Below are 23,973 nucleotides of genomic sequence, written 5' to 3' on the forward strand. Positions count from 1 at the left end.
GACCCGTCGACCCGGGTGGCAATAAATCTCAAATGCAACAACTGTATTAACTAAAGAATTCATTTTGCAGAGTTCTTAATTCTTTGGGCAACGTTCCAGTTATCTTTCCGCTGGATTGCCTTGTTGCAAATGTTGTATAGCTTTCTTGCGTTTCTGGTTCAGCACGTGTGGGGGAAACAGATTAGGAGACACCAAGTTAACAAGAGACGCAAAATTTGGAAATATTTCTGCTCGACCCTTGAACAGACAGACCATGCTTCACCAAAATTGTCTAAGAAAAGACTTTTTCTCGTTCTATGAAACGACTTGCTCGACGAGTAATTTCAGTCAATATATACACTCCCCTGCACTTTGTATTTTTTTATAAGTTGAAGCTCGGACTGGGGTTCGTAATTATATTCAGAACCAATTTAGTGATCTGACTTCATCATTTGCCCTCAGCTGTTTCCAAAAGGTATCAAACATCAGACAACATGAAATGTATCAAATAGTTTGGAAGAATAGCTATGATTGAATTGTGTTTTAATTCAACATAAGTTAGCTGATTCGAGTTTCTAGTTCAATGAAATATGCAATACGAAATCTTAAGGTCAACAAAAGCAATTCTTCTGTGTTATTCACGGCGATGAAGCTTCACTGTTAGTTATAGAAGAGCGCAGAACTAATTGAAGAGAACTGTGTGTTTTCCTTACATTCGATTGGTAATAACTGATTATAGTATTCCGATCAGTTTCAAAACTGAGACAATTATATTCAGGAATACCTTTTAATCTAGTGCATATTTTTCGGCTTCAACTTTAACTCTAATTAAGATCATTTTCTCCTCCGGTTGCTCCAAATTGCTTTTTTTTAAATTGGCTTCAGATATTTTGACACTTCTGTTTTAAAAGCACCGTGTTCTATTTTTTTTAAAATAAACTATTCCGTGAGTTCATTCTATAATTATAAATTTTCAATTAATCTGAAGCTTTTAGTCAGTCTATGACTCAAATAAAATCAGGCCTCAAATACAACCGCTGAAACAATCTAGACAAAAATATATGAATACAATGTTAAAAACTTACGGTCATTTTTGATTTGAAGTTATTTTTGGAAGATTTAAATTTCCATCTATCTGAAGTGTTACGTATTAGTCGGCCGATTCAATTTTGCCAGATTTCGAATCCACTTTGAATAAAGTTTATTATAATTTCTTCATATTCTAGGATTGAGAGAAGTTAAAACTTGCGCACACGTCGTTTACAGCGAAGACCATATATTTTAAAATCTTATTGTCATAAAAATTATTCCATAATATCCACTCTGCAAAATTATCAAACCACATTTTTTTGATGTTTCCAAGTTTTGGGCAAACTTTCGACGCGACAAAATGCCACAATCGCTTATTGAGAGGGAAACCTTTGACTCCAATTTAGCATCTGCCGGTGGTTTCGGACGGGCCCAGTTTATAATAGTTGTTCTGAATTGTTACATAACAGCATATGTGGGCTGGCAAGCAAACATTCCCAACTTTGTCGCCAGAGATGTTGACTTCTACTGTGCTGACGGGGAAAACACCACTACGCGCTTCAAGAGAGGTTAGATTGTGTAGACTGGTGTATTTTCAATGGTGATATAGTCTAGAATAATTTGAACGCGCAAAAATGTGAACAACATTTTGGGTATTATCTGGACCGGGGTAGCCCGAATATCTGTGTAATGCTGATGAACTTGAGTGATAGTCTCAGCACGATCTCTTCATAAAGTAATTTTCGTCTGGGCTGGTCTGATCAGAGGTCATTATGGTTTGGAGCCAGGGTTGAACTCATGAAAAACGGTTCTTCTAAGATGCTCCATTTGTTTCATATAAAAAAATATTTTCCTGATTATTTATTTGAATTCTAAAAACTAATTTTCCCTTTTTTTCTAAAATGATTGTTCCGACGACTCTTGGAGGGGGGAGGAACTATATACTCAACTGGGGTTTTTTGTTCAGTCAATTTTGGCCGATCGATATATTCATCGTAGAGAGCTGAGACTGGTATCATTAGAAAGCTTGTCCAGCGTAGAATATGGAATCAAAAAATGATTATTTTGATTTTCGTTTTTGACAGGGAGATATAGAGATTTAAACTTTCGAGAAAATAGAGTGAATTCCGTTGATTTCATTCACCTTTTTTCGGAATTTTTGACTCCAATTTAGCATCTGTTGGTGGTTTCGGACGGGCCCAGTTTATAATAGTTGTTCTGAATTGTTACATAACAGCATATGTGGGCTGGCAAGCAAACAGTCCCAACTTTGTCGCCAGAGATGTTGACTTCTACTGTGCTGACGGGGAAAACACCACTACGCGCTTCAAGAGAGGTTAGATTGTGTAGACTGGTGTATTTTCAATGATGATATAGTCTAGAATAATTTGAACGCGCAAAAATGTGAACAACATTTTGCGTATTATCTGGACCGGGGTAGCCCGAATATCTGTGTAATGCTCATGAACTTGAGTGATAGTCTCAGCACGATCTCTTCATAAAGTAATTTTGGTCTGGGCTGGTCTGATCAGAGGTCATTATGGTTTGGAGCCAGGGTTGAACTCATGAAAAACGGTTCTTCTAAGATGCTCCATTTGTTTCATATAAAAAAATATTTTCCTGATTATTTATTTGAATTCTAAAAACTGATTTTCCCTTTTTTTCTGAAATGATTGTTCCGACGACTCTTGGAGGGGGAGAGGAACTATATACTCAACTGGGGTTTTTTTTTGTTCAGTCAATTTTGGCCGATCGATATATTCATCGTAGAGAGTTGAGACTGGTATCATTAGAAAGCTTGTCCAGCGTAGAATATGGAATCAAAAAAATATTTTTTTGATTTTCGTTTTTGACAGGGAGATATAGAGGTTTAAACTTTCGAGAAAATAGAGTGAATTCCGTTGATTTCATTCACATTTTCGGAATTTTTGACTAAAATTTCGCCAATTTTGATAAAATTTAATAAAATTTTTCATGAAAATGTTGTTGATTTTACGTTTAAAGGCAAAATACATTGTCGGATATTTTCATTCATTTTTTTGTTACAAATTCGGGCTAAAAATTTCACAAAATTCAGACTTTTTCATCAAAAACAGCACGAAATAAGTTTCTTTAGTCCACTCTGATTAAATTTGCAGGAAGTGCACACCCAAACACCACTAACACAGTCTTTGAAGACTGAAAAGAGGGCTAATTCCGCTTCAACTTCCGTTGAGAGTGCTCTGTAAATAAAACTTGGCCGTTTTTTGCTAACTTTATTCGTTGATTATCAAAAACGCGGCATTTACATTTGATTTTTCAACAAACAAAATATCTATATCAATGACGTTCCAAAAATTAGATAATCCTAATGGACAATCAACATTAGCAGGACTAGTTCTGTACCAATCTCGGACCGTTATAATCCCAAAACAATTCGGATTGTCATCAGTCGGTTCTTTATAAAAAAAAAAGTTCGATCTTTTTTATATTAATTAAATAACAGAGCATTTCATATCAACGCTAAATAGTGATAGGTCTTATTGACTTCCTCAATAGCTCGAATTAATTTATCGAGTTGATTGCTTAAAAGCTTATGATTGTTTTGACTTTTAAAATATTTGATTTTAAAACAAAAAATGGCTTATTGAACTTTGCCTCCATTTTTCTCTTACTTTGGTCAACTTGTAGCTTAGTGTCAGCAATCAAAGAGTGCTCCTTCTTTCTGCTGAATTCAAATGTAGCCTTTATTGCTGTTTTACGCCTTAAATTACGGTGTTATGGCTTTGATACTACTAGATATCACAAGTTTTTTTTTGATTTTTAGGTATTTGCCCATTTTTCATGTTTTCTAATTTTGTCAAATTATTACGTTATTGTCAATTCATATATCACATTTTACGCGTTCAAAATAACTCACAATTGATAATATTTTATTCCTTAAAGATATAGATTGTGGTTCTTTGCCGCTTCGACAATGCTTTCTCGAAGAATTTAATTGAATTTTTTAATTTTGTCTTTAACTGTCGTTTTTACTTTGTCTTTTTAGTCGTATTTATTTTTCTGTACATTGATCCTGTTTGATTGGTTATTCCTGGAAGACTAGATGAGCCGATGTTCTGATAATAGAAGATAATGGCTTTTATGACTTTGAAAACAATTGTTTTCCAAAATGAAAAAAAAACATTTCAACTTCGCAGTTTTGTTCCTTTTATTGTCTGTTTGTTACCTGGTCTCATTAATTAATGGTTAAAGATGACATTATTTTTGTCAAGGGAAGGTGTCAAAGGGGATTGGTGTCACAAAATCTAATGTTTTTAACGAATTCGTTATGAATTTACTGGCTTCGACAGGGGTTTCTCACAAAAAAATGTAAACTAATTTTTGATTTTTGTCATATTTGACGACGTTCTTTTTGTAGACGTAAGACATATTCTGGATAATTGCAGGTCTTAAGGGCTTTCTTTGGAAGAATGGAAGAGCCTATTCAACTTTTTCATTTTGTAATTAATGGGTTTCATGTCTTTGGAAATAAACTTTTTTCGAAAAAAAACAAGTATTACATAATTTTGCATTTTTTTCTTTTTTGTCTAATTGTTGCTTATTTTCATTAATGAGCGTCCACATAATACATTATTGGTGTTTGAAGAAGCTGCAATCGAACATATTTTGGGCGCCAAAGTATGGCTTTATTAAGTTTTGATTGATTTTTAGTTTGTTGTCTATTTGTTGTTCTTTTCTTAACTGCACAAAAAATTGAATACCAAGAGTTTATAATTCCTTTCAATAGCAGCATTGGTAATTGTAAACCTTTGGGATATCTTAATTGATTCCTAATGGTTTTCATTACTTTGAAATAAATTTTTTTTTTAAAAATTCAGCGAATTTTCTAACTTTGAAGTTTCTGTTCTTTTTTGTCTAATTGTTACCAAGCTTTATTATGAACTGGTGAATAACCATTTGTTTCTGGTGAATTACAAGTTATTTTGTTTATGTTCAGTTTTATCTGACGCTATATTGACTTTGTTATTAAGTTTTGTTTTTTGAAACGGACATAAATTTTTTGATGTAATTAATGTTTGTTGTTGTTGTTTGATTTTGCCGATCGTTTTCGCTCGCTTTCTTAATATCAGCATATCTCATCAATCTAAGGCATCATTTTTTACTCCACTGAGTTATTTGCTTTGGAGGCTATCTTTTCGTTCATACACCAGTTTTTTTTTGAAAAATACTCGAATTTTTTTTGTTTTTCTATCTGTTCCTCATTTGGTAGACAATTATGCCAAAATTCTGGATGAGCGGGGTCGGAACCTTATGTGCGATCGCACATTACCGAGCCGCCCTGTTGTTTAAGGAATCAAACAACCCATTAATGCAGAAGTAGTAGACTTGGAACATGAGGAGGACTTCAGTTTCGTAATGGGTAATGGTTCTATCAACTATGGTCTTGACTGTGTTGAGAACTGTCACAAATACGTGTACGAAAGCCAGCCTAGCTCACTTTTATCGGAATTTGACCTTGCTTGTGGAGATCGGAAGCTTCTGGCATCTTTATCTACTTCAGTATACTGGTTCGCCTATCTAATATCATGCTTTATCGTTGGCGCTTTGAGTGATCGATTGGGAAGAAAATACGTGGCTTTATGCCTGCAAATGGGCATAGGAAATGTTTTCATGTTTTCAACGAAAGGAGTATTTTGATATGGGGCTGGATTCCAAAAATTAAATGTATTTTTTCGAGATTTTTACCGTTATTATCTCTCGCGCATTTTTGCTACATACGCGGGCCGAGGTTTTTTTGCCAAAATTATGTAAGATAAGCGATAACTAGCTTTGACAGGTCGGAAAAATCATCGTGTTTTTATTACATAATTTTGCATTCAATGCGTTGAATTTAGAGACGTAAATTCAATGCATTCGACGCAAAATTATGTAAGAAATGTGCGGTGAATTTTCCGACTTGTCAACACTAGTTACCACTTATCTTACATAATTTTGCGTTTCTAAGCGTAGATCGAACATAATTTTGCGTTGAATTTAGCGTTGATCTTACACAAGTTCAATTATTCTGGCGTTTCTATGCGTAGTTCTTACAAATATTCAGTATTTGTTAGTTGAATATAGCCAAATTCTGGTGTTTCATAGACAATTGTTGAGTTTCACTAAATTAAAATTTGAGTCTACGCTTTGAAACGCAAAATTAAGTAAAATCGACGCTTAATTCAACTTAAAATCATGTAAGAATCACGCTAGGAAACGCAAAATTATGTATATTCTACGCTAAATTCAACGCAAAATTATCTAAGATCTACGCTTAATTCAACGCAAAAATTTGTAAGATCAACTCTTAATTCAACGCAAAAGTTTGTAAGATCTACGCTAAATGGAACGCAAAATTGTGTTAGATCTGCGCTTAATTAAACGCAAAATTATGTAAGATCAACCATAAATTCAACAACAAAGCATGTAAGTCTACGCTCAAAAACGCAAAATTATATAAGAGTACAGCTTGAGCGTAGACCTTACATAAATTCAACGCTTTCACTGCCAATCTCACATAATTTTGCGTTTTTTAGCGTTGACAATTCGGCCCGCGTATACATGTTTAATGATATGAATGGCCTCCACTATTTAAGAAGCATTCACAAATACATATAAGAATAAGGCCGTTTTATGTTTTACAATAAGGAAATAACAACTGGAACTTTGATTGTGTGTGGTCAAATCTGCTAGGGAGTAATATTAATTGATTATTAGCAGCCAAAAGTTTAAAGACTTTTAGGAGGCAAGATCTCATGAGTAAGAGTAATCTCGTTTTGGAATAAAAGGAACGGTTACTATGAACTTGCCAATGAAGCAAAACTTCAATGCAAACAAAACATGCTCATTACTTTTTTAACCATTTGAACATTGGGACCAAATAGAATCAGCTATACAAAATTGTGAGCATTTAAATGTTAAGAAAATCTGAAGATTGATATTCATTTATTGGGAAATGGTTGTTCTCTAAGTTATTGAGAATGTTTTCTTCAAAAGACACAAAAGATCTGGAGATTGTTTTCAAAAAACTTTTGCAGCTAATTTTTCCGAGAAAAATATTCTGACCAAATTTTTCAAAAATTTTAAATCATTTGCAAAATTAGGCAAACAAATGAATTTAGACTTGATATGAATTATAAGACAAAATTCAAATTAAATTCCAAAAAGAAAATTGTTTCTGCTTCAATGACCAAGGAGAAACCTCAACTGAGTGTTATCTATCGAAATCTTAACCTCAGTGGTGTTCCTATCAAAAGAACTTCCTATTTCAAAACACAGTAAATAGAATTGGAAAAATTTGCTCGCCATTAATTGGCTTTCAGAAGAGCAAACTAGTGAAATTATGCAAGCTTCTTCTTTAAAAAAACAATTTTGAATATCTGTTGAGATGATATTTTTTCAGCGAAAAAACAAAATGGCCAAGAAGGAAATCGTTTTAGAAGACATTTAGAGCTGAAGGGTTTCAAAGTTTAAGGCACGAAAAGGTGGAAAAGCAATACAAAATCAAATTGGTCAAATTACCATGTATAACAACAATTTTTCGCTAATGGTACTCAATTTTTTATTTCAAAGATATTTTCGTTTGTTTGTGTGTGTTTGTCTGCGCATCAAAGATCTGTATACAAAAACTGTACGTTTAATTTTGTAACCCTTGTTGCTGACATTTTTTCTTACTACCCATCCAACCTATCATAAACTATCTACAGTTTGAAAGTTAGCAGGAAATTAATTGCAGAGTAGCCTCTGCTCACTTTTTTCCAATTAATTGTTTGTCAATTTTTTGTCTCCGATATGAAATAAAAGAAAACTGTTCTCGACCAGTTATGTTTGAGACAAACAATTAAAACCTTTACTTTTTTTACAGTCAATGGTTGTCTTGAAGGCAGTCTTTATAAAGAATTACCATTTTGCTTGTTTTTGAATTTGTGTTTAAATAGTAGGTTCAAAAAGTGAGGTTTTCTCAATATCAACTTTTATGGAACGACCGGTTTCTTTTTGCGAAATGAGAACTCTAGCATTGTGAATAACAAATTTTGTCATCAATCCTACAATATCTTCTCATGAATCTTTTAACATTCAGAGTAATTGTTTACAATATACCACAGAATACGGTGCTAGTAAAAAAAGATCTAATGAGAAAAACTAAAACCAGAACAGAATTCTTCTATTTAAGTGGCTGAACAAGGTGATAGACATAAAGACACAAATAAATGAATGAAAAGTAATTTTCTACCGGCCCAAAACGGTCAGCTAAATTCCCTACATCTCTTACAGAAACGGTGTCTAAAATTACTGTTAAAAAATGTACATTAAAATGTACAAAAACGCGGAAAGTGGTCATTAAAAAGCGGTCATTTTGACTATATAGTCTTATCAAGTGATTATCCGGGTTATAATCATTTAATTTTGTTTATCAATATATGTCGTTGAAAAAATGCAGCAATATAGCAATTGTGACCACAGTGACATCCTTGGTGACCAACATCTATGTTTACATCTGGCTCAGATTCATGTGCGGATTGTTCGCAATCGCATCTAGCATAGACTTCATCATCATGGCTGAAATGATGGACAAGGACAAGTTATCTACTATGTGTCTGACAGTTGAGGTAAAACAATCTTTCTTTCGTCACTAGCTAAAAACAAAGCCCAGAAAGAGAAATTGTTATAACGAGAATTTGGCGAGGTTCGTAGCTTACTTTGGACTGGAAATATTTGGCATGAAAATATATCGGGGTGATATAAAATTGTTTAATTTGATTTAAATTCAGTTCCTTGTCAAACCCAATTTGTGAAGTTTTATAAGGATGTTGCTAAATCAACAATGCATATTCCTTAAAAGATTTTGTTGTTTGTTTTTTTTTGTCTCGTAGTCTCTTTAATGTCAAATCTCTTGAAAAATCTCTCTAAAATATTCCCATAGCATTGACCCCATTGCAATGATAAATTTGGAAACAAAATTTAATGTCAGTTTGATGGGGTTGACAGTCGAGATGAAAACATTTCTCTTCTTCCACCTCATGTACATTTCAAAGCTTATGACTCGTAAATATAATTGTTTTGTATCACTCGAACTGTGAAAGCGTGAACGAGCAAAAAATGTTTGCTGCAGCCATAACGGAGCTTTACTTGCAAAAATTACGTTACAATGAACTTGATGGTTTAAGTTAATTGTTATTAAATTTATATAGTAAGATATTTTATATAACTTTTAAAAATTCTTTGTTTGGAATTGGAAAAGCTGGAAAACTTGGACCACGCCATTGAACTTCGATGCCAAAGAGATAAGCGCATAAAGCAAGTTAAGTTCGCACATCGTTAAGGGTCCTGACGTTACCTGAGTTTTTTTCAGTGCAAATTAACAAGTTGAAACCGATTATTTTGAAGTGTGATTTTTCGAAATATACCTGTCAATTGATTTTCTGGCACATATTATTTTCTATTGCCATGTTAACTCAGCTCTCTCTCAATCTCTCTCTCTCTCTCTCTCTCTCTCTCTCTCTCTCTCTCTCTCTCTTTATCTCTCGAAATAGAAAAGACAAGGAGGCTCGTTAATGTGCGTTCGCACATGATGTTCCGACCCGAGCTCATCTACATAGGTAACGAAAATAGATGTTTGAGTTTAAAACAATCGTTACACAACCTATCTATTAATTGAATAACATAATGCAATGCCTCATTAAAGCGCCAACGAGATCTGACATTAAAGAGACTACGAGACAAAAAAAACAAACAACAAATTTGCAAAAACAAAAGTTTCACGGCAAAAACTGAATATGTAAATTTATATTAACAAATTTAAAGCACATAGTAACAACGTCAAAATGCAGTCAGATAAAACCTTAACTACTCAAATATACTTTCTCCTAAATATACAGCAGATGGAAAGTTTTCCTACTGCGAGTATGTAGCAAGTCGACAAAGAGAACAAACAATGAGGCGAAATTCAAAAATTAATCAACATTTTTTAAACCAAGCAAATTGAAAAGTCTTAAAATTCAGTAGCATTTAACTAAATAATCTTTGATAAATTACAAAAAACCATAACAAAACCAAAAAGTCCTGTCTTCGGTTAGACTAAGCCATAGAAACGAGCTACAGAAAAGCTTTAAAAAAATTACAATTGATTTGCGAAAACACAAACTATTGCTACCATTAAAACCATTAGCCGTTATCTGAATAATACGTATTTTTAATTCATTTCTTATTTCTACTAATTCAGTTGAAGAATTTATACTGAGATATTAAATAAGTTTATTTGGGCCACATTTGAAAACCATTGGGATGTTTTACTACGCGATTGTTTTGAAAGAAGAGAGAAAGAAACACAAAAATTGACCAATCAAAAAACGTTTATAAAAATGCGAAGTGTCCAAAAAACAAAACATCAGTGTCAAATAAAATCAGTGCGTATGTTATTTTGTGAAATACAAGAAATTGTATGGTACCTATCGTTGATGAAATTAAGTTACAATTTGACGAAAGGAACAAAAATCGAAAAGAATGAAAGTATTTGAAAAAGTATATAATAAATTTTGAAACTGTTCACTATATACTGACTGCTCCGGGTAACATCTTCAATTACAAGAGACCTGTCATCAATTTACAGCTACCTAAAGAACAAAAACATGCAAAAACAGCAAATTCAAAAAAAAATTGAGTGAGAAAAGTGTCGAAGGCATTAAAAACGGAAATTTTCCATAAAAACTTTTCTAAGCTCAATTAATTTCTAACAGCAATGGGATTCCTTTTTGAAACAATATAACTTCGAAAAATCAAATAAGAAAAAACACATTGGAACAACGAAATTTTTGAGAAAACTCGTAGTATCAACGCCATCAAATTCATTAGCTTTCAACGGAAGCCAGTAAATACGCTAAGTTATGGCTCGATGGGATAACAAGTTTGTTTCCTATTCATATTCTGTCAATAAGAACTTACTGCAAGTTTTTGACGATGAAAACAACAACAAGGACAGGGTAAAACCAAAAATTCAGTAGAAAAGAGTCAGATGAAAGTGTCGAAACAATTTAAAACATAAGCTCTTTTCTGAAAACTTTATCTATAATTCGTTGAACGTCTTCCCTACACTAAAGGAACAAAAAATTAGGATTGGTTATTGTTCAAAAAAAGTTTTCAAAAAAATATTTTTAAATCCTTAACAGCCATAAAACTCCAAAGCATTCAACGGAGGTCAATAATTACGCTCCAAAAAAATTGCGATGGGAAGATTTCATTAATAGATAACCAATAAGAAGTCACAATAAATCTTATGACTATGAAAACAACAACAAAAATAGGCAAAAACCAACAAAATCCAATAGAAAAAGCGAGAAAATGTCGAAGCCAATTAAATCATTAGCTTTTCTCAGGAAACTTTATCAGCGATCCACCGAGTGTCTTCTCTCAGCTAATAGGATTTGAATAACATCTGGATAATATGATAGGAGTTCAAAAGTAATCGATAATATGAAAATATCCGAAATTTTTTTATATATTTTGAAATCTTTTGTCCTTGAAGTCATAAAAGCAATAGTTAGAAGATAAAAGCGCTAACCAGATTAATATTAGTTGCAGTAGAAAAAGATGGGTCCGGTAAAAACAGAGACTGACCAACTGTTCACCAAAAATATTTAAGATTGGTTAATGTTCAAAAAAATTTTCGAAAAATTGTCTTTAAATTCTTAACAGCCATTATATTCATTTTTTTCATCGGAAGTCAATAAATACGCTCAAAAATAAATGCCCAAATGCGAGTACAGGTATGTTCGTTATGCATAGGTGATCATTAAGACATCACAATAAATCTTATGACTATGAAAATAACAACAAAAACAGGCAAAAACCAAAAATTCAGTAGAAAAGTGAGAGAAGAAAATGTCAAAGCCATTTAAGCCATAAGTTTTTCTCTGAAAACTTTATATGTGACCCACTGAAAGTTTTTAAAGCTAATAGGAGCTATCAATATTCGGATAATAAGATAAGATTTCGAAAGTAACCAATAATACGGAAATATCCAAAAAAAATTTGAAAATTTTTGAAATCGTGTGTCATTGAAGTCATATAACCAAAAGATATAAGTTAAAACCGGTAGCCAGTTTCAATTTGGTCGCAGTACGAAGGAGGTGATTGCTTTCATCACTGATACTGACTTACAGTTCACGATAATAGGTTTATGATTGGTTAATTTTCAGAAAAAAAATTTCGAAAAGTTATTTTTAAAGTCTTAACAGCTATTAGCTGTTTCACTCAACGCACTAGATATGTTCTCTTAATATATTGCACTGTTAGGTTATGGGTTTATGCCATAAGACTCCAAAAAATTATTAAAACCTCAAAAAGAATTTCAACATTCCATTTAAATTTAGGAAAACTGAGAGTCCAAGCCAGAAAAACATGAGCAATTCCTTGAAAACGATTTCTTTCGTTCATTGGAGTTCATTTGACTGTCACGGAGCATTGTAATTAACGGAACGTCGATATGAAAAGTGACTTGCCTCTAGGTGACCAGAAAAGCAAAAAAGGTTGAAAATTTTTTATAAAAAAAGAGCTCTCAAAGAGAATTCGATTTTTTTTATAGTGAACTTGCCTATGAGACCAGAACTAGTCGTTTTTTTTGCCTTTAGTTTTTTAGGAACACAAAGTTGGTTCATTTTCTGGCTTGAAATTTAATTTTGAAATACTATTTTCCTCGAAAATATCTTAATTTGAAGAAAAATTACACTAAAAGTGAACAAATATCCCATGTTCACACAAAAATTCAATCCTCGATAAATTCTCAAAAAAAAAGAAAATTGGAAAAAATCTTTTTAATTTTGAATTCTGTGCTAGACCAGACTTTTAATGATACCACTCACCTTTATCTGCGATGAATATACCGATCGGCCAAAATTGTCTAAACAAAAAACACATTTGAGTATATAGTTCCCCCCCCTCACAAGTGGGGTCGGAACAAAAAGAACATTCGATCCATATCACCACGTAAGTTCCACAAAAAGTAATTTTATTCAACTAACAAGAGCTTTGACAAACTTCGATCTCTACATAATCAGAGCATAAATATTGTCGGCTAGAATACATTGCGAATGCTATTGCAACTTTGCTGTTTTGTGTTAATAATTTTTTTGCCCCAATCTAGAGTTATTTTTTGATCAGGTAATGTGACGCCACTGGTGATTGCAAAAAGACATATTTACAGTAAGTGAAAAATGACACTGAGATGAATTGAATCCCAACCTTGTTTCATTAAGTATCATCTATCGAGGATTTGAGTTTTTTGATGGAATTTTGTAATCGGTTACAAAGCTATGAGTGATGGTGATGAATTAGCAGTTTTTCGGGAATTAGCAATCTTATGACTATGAAAACAACAACAAAAACAGGCAAAAACCAAAAATTAGGTAGAAAAGTGCGAGAAGAAAATGTCAAAGCCATTTAAGCCATAAGCTTTTCTCTGAAAACTTTATATGTGACTCACTGAACGTTTTTAAAGCTAATAGGAGCTATCAATATTAGGATAATAAGATAATATTTCGAAAGTAACCAATAATACGGAAATATCCAAAAAAAAATTTGAAAATTTTTGAAATCTTGTGTCATTGAAGTCATATAACCAAAAGATATAAGATAAAACCACTAGCCGGGTTCAATTTGGTCGCAGTAGGAAGGAAGTGATGCTTTCATCACTGATACTGACTTACAGTTCACGATAATAGGTTTATGATTGGTTAATTTTCAAAAAAAAATTTCGAAAAATTATTTTTAAAGTCTTAACAGCTATTAGCTGTCCACTCAACGCACTAGATATGTTCTCTTAATGCTCAGTACGGAATATATTGCACTGTTAGGTTATGGGTTTATGCCATAAGACTCCAAAAAATTATTAAAACCTCAAAAAGAATTTCAACATTCCATTTAAATTTAGGAAAACTGAGAGTCCAAGCCAAAAAAACATGAGCAATTCCTTGAAAACGATTTCTTTCGTTCATTGGAGTTCATTTGACTGTCACAGAGCATTGTAATTAACGGAACCTCGATATGAAAAGTGACTTGCCTCTATGTGACCAGAAAAGCAAAAAAGGTTGAAAATTTTTTATAAAAAAAGAGCTCTCAAATAGAATTCGTTTTTTTTATAGTGAACTTGCCTATGAGACCAGAACTAGTCGTTTTTATCGCCTTCAGTCTTTTAGGAACACAAAGTTGGTTCATTTTCTGGCTTGAAATTTAATTTTGAAATACTATTTTCCTCGAAAATATCTTAATTTGAAGAAAAATTACACTAAAAGTGAACAAATATCCCATGTTCACACAAAAATTCAATCCTCGATAACTTCTCGAAAAAAACGAAAATTGGAAAAAATCTTTTTAATTTTGAATTCTGCGCTAGACCAGACTTTTAGTGATACCACTCACCTTTATCTGCGATGAATATACCGATCGGCCAAAATTGTCTGAACAAAAAACACATTTGAGTATATAGTTCCCCCCCCCCCCCTCACAAGTGGGGTCGGAACAAAAAGAACATTCGGTCCATATCACCACGTAAGTTCCACAAAAAGTAATTTTAATCAACTAACAAGAGCTTTGACAAACTTCGATCTCTACATAATCAGAGCATAAATATTGTCGGCTAGAATACATTGCGAATGCTATTGCAACTTTGCTGTTTTGTGTTAATAATTTTTTTGCCCCAATCTAGAGTTATTTTTTGATCAGGTAATGTGACGCCACTGGTGATTGCAAAAAGACATATTTACAGGAAGTGAAAAATGAAACTGAAATGAATTGAATCCCAACCTTGTTTCATTAAGTATCATCTATCGAGGATTTGAATTTTTTGATGGAATTTTTTAATCGGTTACAAAGCTATGAGTGATGGTTATGAATTAGCAATTTTTCGGGAAAAATGTTTGCGCTCTTCCGCTCTGAATCATCACTCCTTTTTGTTCGCAAAAACTGAATCCAAGTTGGGTAAACGATTTTCTGTATAAGAAAACGTGTTTTGGGACTTTTAGATTCAAAGTTTAAACCCAAATTTGCATTTTTGATTCAGGAATTTTTCAGGAAAAGGAAAAAAAAATTTTAAATGTTTAGTCATTCTTTGTTGAGTTTTATGAAATTTAATTCTAATTCTGGCAGGAGTGCTAAAGAACTTCCATACTATTTTTTTTACTTGAGCACTGAAAATTGTTTCTTTTTAAAAAATTGAACTTAAAATTCGATAAACTTTAAGCAATTAATTTATATAAATAGCACAAACATTGGGCCGCAGTGCATGTTTTGATCCAATTTTGGCGCATAATGAATCAGAGAGTTTTTTATTAAATTTTCCGACAAAAGTTTTGGAATCTGACATCAGAGCTCTGTCGCCTTATTTAGTTCTTTTAATTAGCCTTGGATCCAAAAATTTCTTAAATGTCATTTTGCGCTAGTAGATAGCACTCCTTTGTGAAAAGATTCAACAAAAAGCGATATGGTCTATCTGTTTTCAATTCGGTTCAACTTAATATGTCGTTGAGACAGACTGTTAGTTGAATTCTTTCAAAACTCGTTTTTAAGGGATATAGTTATTTTTATAAAAAGCAAAGCAAAAATTGTAAAATGAAGTCGCCTTTTTAGGCGTCGTGAATGCTGCCCGTGCTGGGATTCCAGACCCAAGCAATCTCCGATGAGACGTTTTTTCGGACCCATGTAGGACCCATTGACCATGATATTATGCTACAATACGCACTTTACCCCCGCGTTAAATGGTTAAGAGGTTAAATGGGTCGGGAACATAAGCATGGGTGAATACTATTTTATAAGGCTTATTGTTGTTAACCCCAGTATTTCAGCAAAACTATATGCTGACGGTGGTTCAGTTTTTAAACACTGATGTATTTTTACAGTTTAAAAAGATTAACATATTTTTCAGTGCTTTACTTTGTTATAGGTTTCCTTTGTGATAGGCGAGTTCTCATGCATTCTGTTTGGCTACCTGTTTGAGAATTCGTGGAAACTGCAGTTTCTGGCAATGGCTTTCCCAATATATGTGTACATGCCACTTCACTTCTTCTTGATGCCAGAGAGTGCCAGATGGCTGCACTCAAAGGGGCACACAGAGAGGGCTGAAAAAGTGTTGCGGAATGTTGCTAAAGTAAGTAAACCAATTAAATATAATTACATTTTTCGGTCTTTTTTCTAGACAATATTTGCGCCATTATTTTCAAAAGTAGACAAACTTAAAAGAAGTTTTTTGAAATTCACGAAGTTTTTGAGATTCTAATGTATTTTATATTCGGATTTGGATTATTGTAATACCTATTTGGTCAATTTTGGCGGTAGCGATCTCTGATAATTTTTTGGTGCCAAGCTCATGGTCTCTGTAAATTATATTTAAACATGATAACCATTGTGCTCAAAGGTCAATTTTCCCGTACTGATTATTAATGTCTGAAACATTTTAAAAGAAATCAAACACAAATCTTTTCCGGCATGAGCTGCGGTTAAAAGATGGGTTGAAATCAATAATATAGTTGAAACTGAGCAATATCTAATTGTGAGTGATGGATATTTTTGAAAGCAAAGCTCCTTTTTAAGTTTATAGTAGCTTCCCAGGTCAATTTTTTTTTCAAATTGAGGAACTTATGAAAGAATTGTGCTGAAAATTGTGTTTCATTTTTGTAAGAGCGTGTTGACAAGTGGTAGAAATGCCATTATTCAGCTACATCTTCAACACCTAGTACTAAATTTTCAACATGTTCTACACATTTTTTAATTTAATTCACACATATTCAGGCATGTTACAGTTGAACAATAGCTCCCACTAAAGCGGCGAATTGTTAGCTTGAAAAACCACAAGCTGGGTTGTAACACCCATGAACCCCCCCCCCCCTCCCCCCTCACTGACCCCTCTAACCGGAGTTTATTGAAGTTCTTCCCTATGTAGTTCAACAAGAAGGACCCCGATACAATACACCTTACTGACGTTCCCGGTATAGAGTGCATTATTAACAACACAAGGAAAGGGTCTTTAGATGAACCCCTTTTGGAGAACGCGGAAAAGGAGAATCACCTGGAATCGGCCGAACATCAGATGATCATAAACCAAGAAGACGAGTTCAGTTCTATCTCAATACGGACGCAGACATCGCTGGAGAAAGAATCATGTTAATCTTATTTAATTAATTTTGACGATTGACACCACTGAGTTAAGAGAAAAATAGTTGGTGAATTTCGTACAGTGCCATAAGGTAAAATGGCATTATCGATTACTTTAACTACAATTTTGGATCGGAAAGAGATATAAAAAACTAACTTTTTCAATGCAGTGTGGCTAATCATGTCATGCCAAGTTCAATTATTACAAAATTAATTATTTCTTCAGTAGAATTAGCTTTGCAATCATAATTCACTAACAGTTTTAATCAAGCTGTACTAAAAAAAATGTACTTTGCTTTTTGGGTTGCAACTGATTTTTGATTAACGCACTCTTCTTATACAAATCCTTGATTTAAAATTGCAACGGCTTCAAGGTCTCTTGAGGATTCAATCGCTTGTTTATAAAAGTTTCCCTCAATTTAATTTGGAATAGTTTGAATCGAATTAATAGCAAGAGACAAAATTAGCTACATTGTATAGACGAAATCCTCATTTTAACCAGTCTGATAGCTTGAAGTGTTTTTTGAACCAATACTTGATACGCTTTTTTAACATGCTAAAACACACTGAAACATATTAAAACATGGTAAATCTTTCCAATATCTTGCCATGACATATGACATGCTAAGATCAAGATATGCACCAACTTGCAAGATCCTTGCAGGAGTATCAATCAATAAACAAGATCATGGCAAAATAACCCAGAAATGGTAAACAGGATATGGCAAAACACACAAAGTTGTAAGAAAAAAAGCCTATTTCTTTAAAATTTAAGACGACAAGATTAATCACAAATTATCAAAAAAATATTGGAACATTCAGCTGCAGTTGGTTCATTAAAAAATGGGCCTAGTTTTTCTAGTACAATGAAGTTTTTAACTGGATCCAAGCCGTCAGCATACACTTTATACAAGAATACACTTTATACAAAACCACCACCAAGAAGTGACCCACTTAGATCTCATGAAAACCTAAAATCTGATAAACTAATTAGACCAGAGCAAAAAACCATAATACGGCCTTGTCTAAAATACATTAAGGTGATTACTGAGAAACCAAGTCAAGGCACAATAATTGAAAAAAAAGATATCCGAGAAAAAATTGCAATGCATGAACCTGAAAAAAATTAACCAATCACCCAAAATATCAAAAAAAAGCATGTAACAGAAAACTTCCAGAAAAAAGCGTTTAAGAGAATTTTATGAGAAACAAACTTTTGTTTTACTGGACTTGACTATGCAAAAACTGTACTGTGCTACTATTTCCACTAAGCACGTCAACTTTAAGTAACTAACAGTTACTGAGTGCAAGCATAAGCTAAATGAAACAAAAGAATTGTACACCTAAAAGAATAAGCTCTTGCTAGAGTCTTCTTTGAGCTTATCAAAATCTTGAAAAGATATTTCACGTTTTGCAATAGTTATAAAGATCTTGGATGACATGGCAAGTTGTATCATGATTCATTTCACTGGATAGCTAAATTTATTTAGGAAGATTAACTTCGATCATCAGTTTTGATGCTTAATTCTGATAAGCTCGCCGTGACTAAAAGTTGTTTTGTCTTTAAGTTGCTTAGAACACCCACCGTCTTCCTACAGAGTATTTGCTATGGTATGTAATTGAAGAATAAACTAAATTGTTCGGCATTGGTAGCTTAGTGTTCTCAGTAAAGGTAATTGCTTTAAACTGATTGAGCAAACTCTCGACAATTTCTATGCGCTTTGTATGCGTGGCGCGGGCTTTAGATTTCAAGAAATTGTCTTCTTTAAAAATTTTTGGTGAGACTTTTCTTTCACAGCCATCAAAGTGAGAACACGTGACCTACATCTACTTAAATTGTTTATCTGATTATATTATGAAAAACAACTTAAAAGCAAATATTTACACAATGCATATATTATAAGCTCCATTAATTTTTTTTTGATTTTAGAAAACTATTGTTACTTAGAAAAAAATGCAGTTTTTTAAAGATTAGCTGGCGACCAAACTTTTACTCTGAGGGATGTAAGATATTTTGCAGATATCATGCTTAGTTTCAATAACTACTAAAAATAGGAAAGTAGGATCACACTCTCAAAGGAAAAATGAAAATTCTGTTTTTCAATTGAGTTTTGGTGTTCAGGGAAAAATATACGAAAGTGCAAAAAAAGTTGAGGTGACTTTTAAAACAATTTTGCGCTTAGTTGCGTCATTCCTCCAAAGTAAAAAAGTATGATCCGTGTAAAAATAGTCATTTGGAGTTGCAATTTTCAGCTCTAATAACTTCGACTACGTAATACACTAATTTGTTCATTCTCTTCAAATGAGCTTTGGCAATACAAACAAAACATTTGGTATACTAAAATCATAACACTGCTTTTTTGAATATGAAGGGCAGAACCATATATTAATTAACTAATTCGGACGCATTTAGCCAGAAAACTATTCAGGTGTGGTCTCTTCTTGAAAAACAGCTCAGCATTTGCAATATATACATAATTACAAACTGAAACAAGGCGGCTCGTTAATGTGCGTTCGCACATGATGTTCCGACCCGAGCTCATCTACATTTTTGACTCAACCAAATGAAGAGATAACAAAAATAGATGTTTCAATTTAAAAAAATGCTACATTTTAAGTTGATTAAACACACTAAATTCTGCCTCGATGAAATAGCAATCATAGGTTTCATTAATGTGACATCAATAACTCATCACAATAAGTCGTATGGCAAAGAAAAATACATCAAAACCACGAAACTTTTGAGAAAACCCATAGTATCAAAGTCAAAAAATTCTACAGCTTTCAACGGAAGGCATTTAATACGCTAAATTATGCCTAGATGATGTGAGAACTAGGATGTTTGTCATTCAAAATTTATCAATAAGACACTACAACAAGTCATTCACTATGAAAACAACAACAAAAACAGGCAAAATCCAAAAGTTCGGTAGAAAATTGAGAGAAGAAAGTGTCGGAGCTATTTAAACCATAAGCTTTTTTCTCTGAAAACTTTTTCAACGATCCATTGATCGTCTTCAGTAAGCCAATGGGAGCTATCAATATTAGGATAATGTAATACGATTTCAAAAGGAACCAAAATTACTAAAAAAGATCCAAAAATTATAAAAATTATGAAAACTCGTGCACCGAAGTCAAAAAAACCAAGAGTTAGAAGATAAAACCGCTAACTAGATAAATTGTTGCTGATGTAGAAAAAAAAGCGGTTCTGTCATTACCGAGACTGACTTACAATCCACGAAAATAAGCTAAAGATTGATTTATGTTAAAAAAAATATTTTTAAAGTCTTAACATCCATTAAACTCAAAAGCTTTCATAGGAATTCAATGAATACGCTCAGCTATGCCACAATGTGAAAACAACATTGTTTATGATGCCTAGATAATCAATAAGACATCACAATATGTCTTATGACTATGAAAAAAACCAACAAATACAGGCAAAAACCAAAATTTCTTTAGAAAAACGGGAGAAGAAAGTGTTGAAGCCATTTAAACCATATTTTTTTCTCAGAAAGTTTTATCTATGATACTTTGGACGTCTTCACTAAAGGAAGATGTAGCCATCAATATTAAGATGACGTGATAAGATTTCAAAATGAACCAATAAAACGAAATGTCCAAAAATTTTTTTAAAAAATTTGAAATCTTGTGGCATTGAAGACGTATAACCAATAGTTATTTGATAAAGCCGCCAATGAGATTAACTTATGTTGCAGTGGTATGAAGGAGTTCAATCCTGTTTTTACTGAGACGAACTTACAGTTCATAAAAATAAGTTTATGATTTACTAATTTTAAAAAACTTTCGAAAATTTATTTTCAAAGTCTTAACAGCCATTAGCTGTCCAGTCACAGCACTAGATAGGTTCACTTAGTGCTCATTAGCAAATCTATTGCACCTTTAGTCAACAAGTTTATGCCATAGGATTATAAAACCTTAGTAACACCCTCAAAAAATAAATTCAAATTTCATTTGAAATTACGAAATTTGAGATACGAGTCCAAAAAAAAACATGAGCGATCCCTTCGAAACCAATTTTTGTTCATTGGGCTTCATTTGATCGTAAAAGAGGTTTGTCATTAACGGAACTTCGATATTAAAAGTGTCTAGTAGTCTCTAGGTGACTTGAAAAAACATAAAAATTGCAAAATTTTCTAAAAAAAAAAGAGCTCCCAAACCTAATTCGATTTTTTTTTATATATTAAACTTCCCTCTAAGACTAGAACTAGTCTTTTTTATCTCCTTTCGTCTATTAAAAACCTAAAATTGATTTACTTTTTGGCGTGAAATCTAGTTTTGAGTTAAATTTTTTCGTAGAAAAAACGTTATTTCGAACGAAAATTACGGTAAAAGTGAACCAAATATCCAGTGTTAACATGAAACTTTAAACCTCGATAACTCCTCGAAAAAAACGAAATTCAAAAAAATCTTTTTAATTCCGAATTCTACGCTGGACGAGCTTTTTAATGATACCACGCACATTTCTCTACGATGAATATATCGGTCGGCCAAATTTCACGGAACAAAAAAAACCCATTTGAGTATATACTTCCTCCCCCCCACAAGTGGGGTCGAAACAATTATCAGATCATCCTGGGTCGCACACTAAATCAATCTTGTTAAAAATAAGTTCATCTGATTTTTCAACATGATTTTTGAAGCTTCCGGCATCCAAAACGAAGATCAGGATCACAATTTATCAGTACTTTTTGCCACTATCCCCTGTTCTCTTCTAACGCTAACAAACGCTTTTTCCTGGTTCGCTTCGATGCTTGTTTACTTCGGGATAACCTACAGCGTGAACAATCTTGGAAGTAACTTGTTTATCAGTTCTCTTCTGCTTGCGATTGTCGAGATTCCATCGTGGACTATTTGCATAGCGATGGACAAATTCGGTCGAAAACGGACATTACTCGTCACAGTTTCAGTATGCTCAATTACATGTGCAGTGCTGCCTTTTACAGAGCCATTGTTAAACGGAAATCTGAAACTGGTTTGCGCTATTATCGGAAAGTTTCTCGCGTCTGGGGCGACAAGTTTGTTATTTTCGTACACTTCTGAGCAATTTCCGACAGTTTTGAGAAGCACTGGGCTAAATTTTTGCGCAGCCGTGGGTAAAGTTGCAAACATTTCAGCACCGTTTGTGGTTAACCTCGAGGTAGGGCCATATAACTGCCTGTCTTTTATTATATTCGCGGTTTTCGGGCTGCTTAGCTGTTTGTTTGTTTGGTTATTTGGAATTGAAACCAACGGTAAATGCTTTATTACGACTGTAGAAGAGTACAAAGAAGTTGCAAGAACTAAACAAATGAAAGACAAAGATCCTGATGTATTAGGTGAAAACCTGAACAGTTCATAAACTAATTTATGTTTCAGAAATTATAATTTTCAGGCATCCGTTCACTAATGAGAAATAACCAACAAAAATATACATTTTTACAGTCATTCCAGCAATTAGAACCTTAGTTAATTGTCTATTTTGTGTGCGGTGATTTAAATCAAATGAGCCAAGAACTATTTTTAAAATTTTACTTTTATGGTTTAAAATAAAGTTTTCAGTTTCAGCGCTTATATGAGGAATGGTTTGAATATAATTTACAGCTTTTCGCAAGTCGATTAGCAAAATTATGCGGGTGAAAGTATATTTTCTTCTGAAATATCACAAACCAACTATATAAACTAGTATTATAAAAAGTGATTTTTCTTTTACCGTCGTTTGTCCGAATATCTGAAGAAATTGCACATTACAGTTTGCATAATTTTATTGTAAAGGTTAAAAGAAGATTTCGCTCAATTGAAAATTGATAAGAATTAATGAGACATCTCTTTACATGATCCTGACATCTCTTGCAAAACATGAAATACTTGAAAAACAAACATTTCAACATTTCTTGGAATATCTCGATAGGATCTTGGCAAAATATCTTGCGTATGTAATGATTGTTCTTATTTATCTTGCCAAAATCTTTTCCCTGATTCCTATGCAAAGATCTTGCCAGTTCGCACATGTCTTGATGTTTTCATAGCAAGTGCCTTGTCAATATTTTGACGAGATTTACCATGTTTTTACTTTTTGATTCACTGTGTATCAAGTTTCGCTTCGCTGGGTTTATCAATCAATATAAAATTAAATTGATAACAATCAAATTTTCGATTGTAAACATTAACATAGTTGTAAAACGCGAAGAGCAGAATATAGGTCGCAGCATAAGATTTTTGTTGGTCTCCTGCAAGCACTGTTTATTTAACTGACAGCAGAGATGTCAGCACAAAGAAATGGCAAGCATTGTGGCAAAAATTTTAAAAAGGATAAAAAATGAAGAATGGTGGTGATTATAGTATAACAGCCAAAATACTGGATGTACACCTTCAACCAATCAGAGACTGAGAAGGCATTCTTCTTTTTTATTTCGCATTAACTCCACTAACTGTAGTCAGTCCTGTAGAAAAAGTAGTGCACGGTATGTGTAGTCTCAATACCTAGAATTCGGTGTTAACTATATTATACACCGTTATAATTGAAGTCTTCTTTAATGTTTTACTGAGTCGGTTAGTCTGAGAGAACTAGGTAAGCCTATTTCGCGCAAAGAAATAAGTAGTCCTAACTCTTTATACCTTAAGGTTGTAAAAGGAGCCCACTTCGGGTCTGCCTTAACTGGTTCGACTAGTGAGTTAACAAACTCTAACCGTAAAAGGAACTCACACAAAACACAACTTAGAGCTAAACTTAGAGCTAGTTTTCATATTTTTGAACCCGTACATATAATTAAAATTAGAAGAAAAGGGAAACACAATCCCAATAAC

The 23,973-nt window shown here is 33.0% G+C and overlaps 2 protein-coding genes across 5 annotated transcripts in view; both read left to right on the forward strand.

The window, feature by feature from the left end:
* LOC142341500 (large ribosomal subunit protein uL18-like) overlaps positions 1–23,973 on the forward strand; it is a 302,218-nt gene that overhangs the window by 83,291 nt on the left and 194,954 nt on the right. The gene's annotated exons all lie outside the window — the stretch shown is intronic.
* Positions 622–22,785, forward strand: LOC142340805 (organic cation transporter protein-like). 4 transcript variants are annotated; one of them, XM_075391528.1, is made up of 8 exons: positions 622–701; positions 1,343–1,577; positions 2,246–2,344; positions 5,342–5,646; positions 8,472–8,636; positions 15,959–16,162; positions 16,955–17,174; positions 21,831–22,785. In XM_075391528.1, exons 2-8 carry the CDS (start codon positions 1,370–1,372, stop codon positions 22,526–22,528), a joined length of 1,899 nt encoding a protein of 632 aa, XP_075247643.1. In that variant the 5' UTR covers positions 622–701; positions 1,343–1,369; the 3' UTR covers positions 22,529–22,785. The 4 variants fall into 4 exon arrangements, with proteins under 4 accessions (XP_075247643.1, XP_075247640.1, XP_075247642.1 ...); XM_075391527.1 differs by having other exon boundaries at positions 664–701; positions 1,206–1,577; XM_075391526.1 differs by having other exon boundaries at positions 681–701; positions 1,084–1,577.

This window comes from Convolutriloba macropyga, chromosome 6, assembly GCF_964194025.1.
Source record: "Convolutriloba macropyga chromosome 6, txConMacr16.3, whole genome shotgun sequence".
NCBI lineage: Eukaryota > Metazoa > Xenacoelomorpha > Acoela > Convolutidae > Convolutriloba > Convolutriloba macropyga.

Bases quoted from the DNA above. Each gene is read 5' to 3' on its own strand.
- LOC142340805 (XM_075391528.1), top strand. From the start codon at position 1,370: ATGCCACAATCGCTTATTGAGAGGGAAACCTTTGACTCCAATTTAGCA. The intron at 2,345-5,341 runs GTTAGATTGTGT...CTGTTGTTTAAG, and splicing joins CACTACGCGCTTCAAGAGAG to GAATCAAACAACCCATTAAT. The intron at 16,163-16,954 runs GTAAGTAAACCA...TTCCCTATGTAG, and splicing joins TGTTGCGGAATGTTGCTAAA to TTCAACAAGAAGGACCCCGA.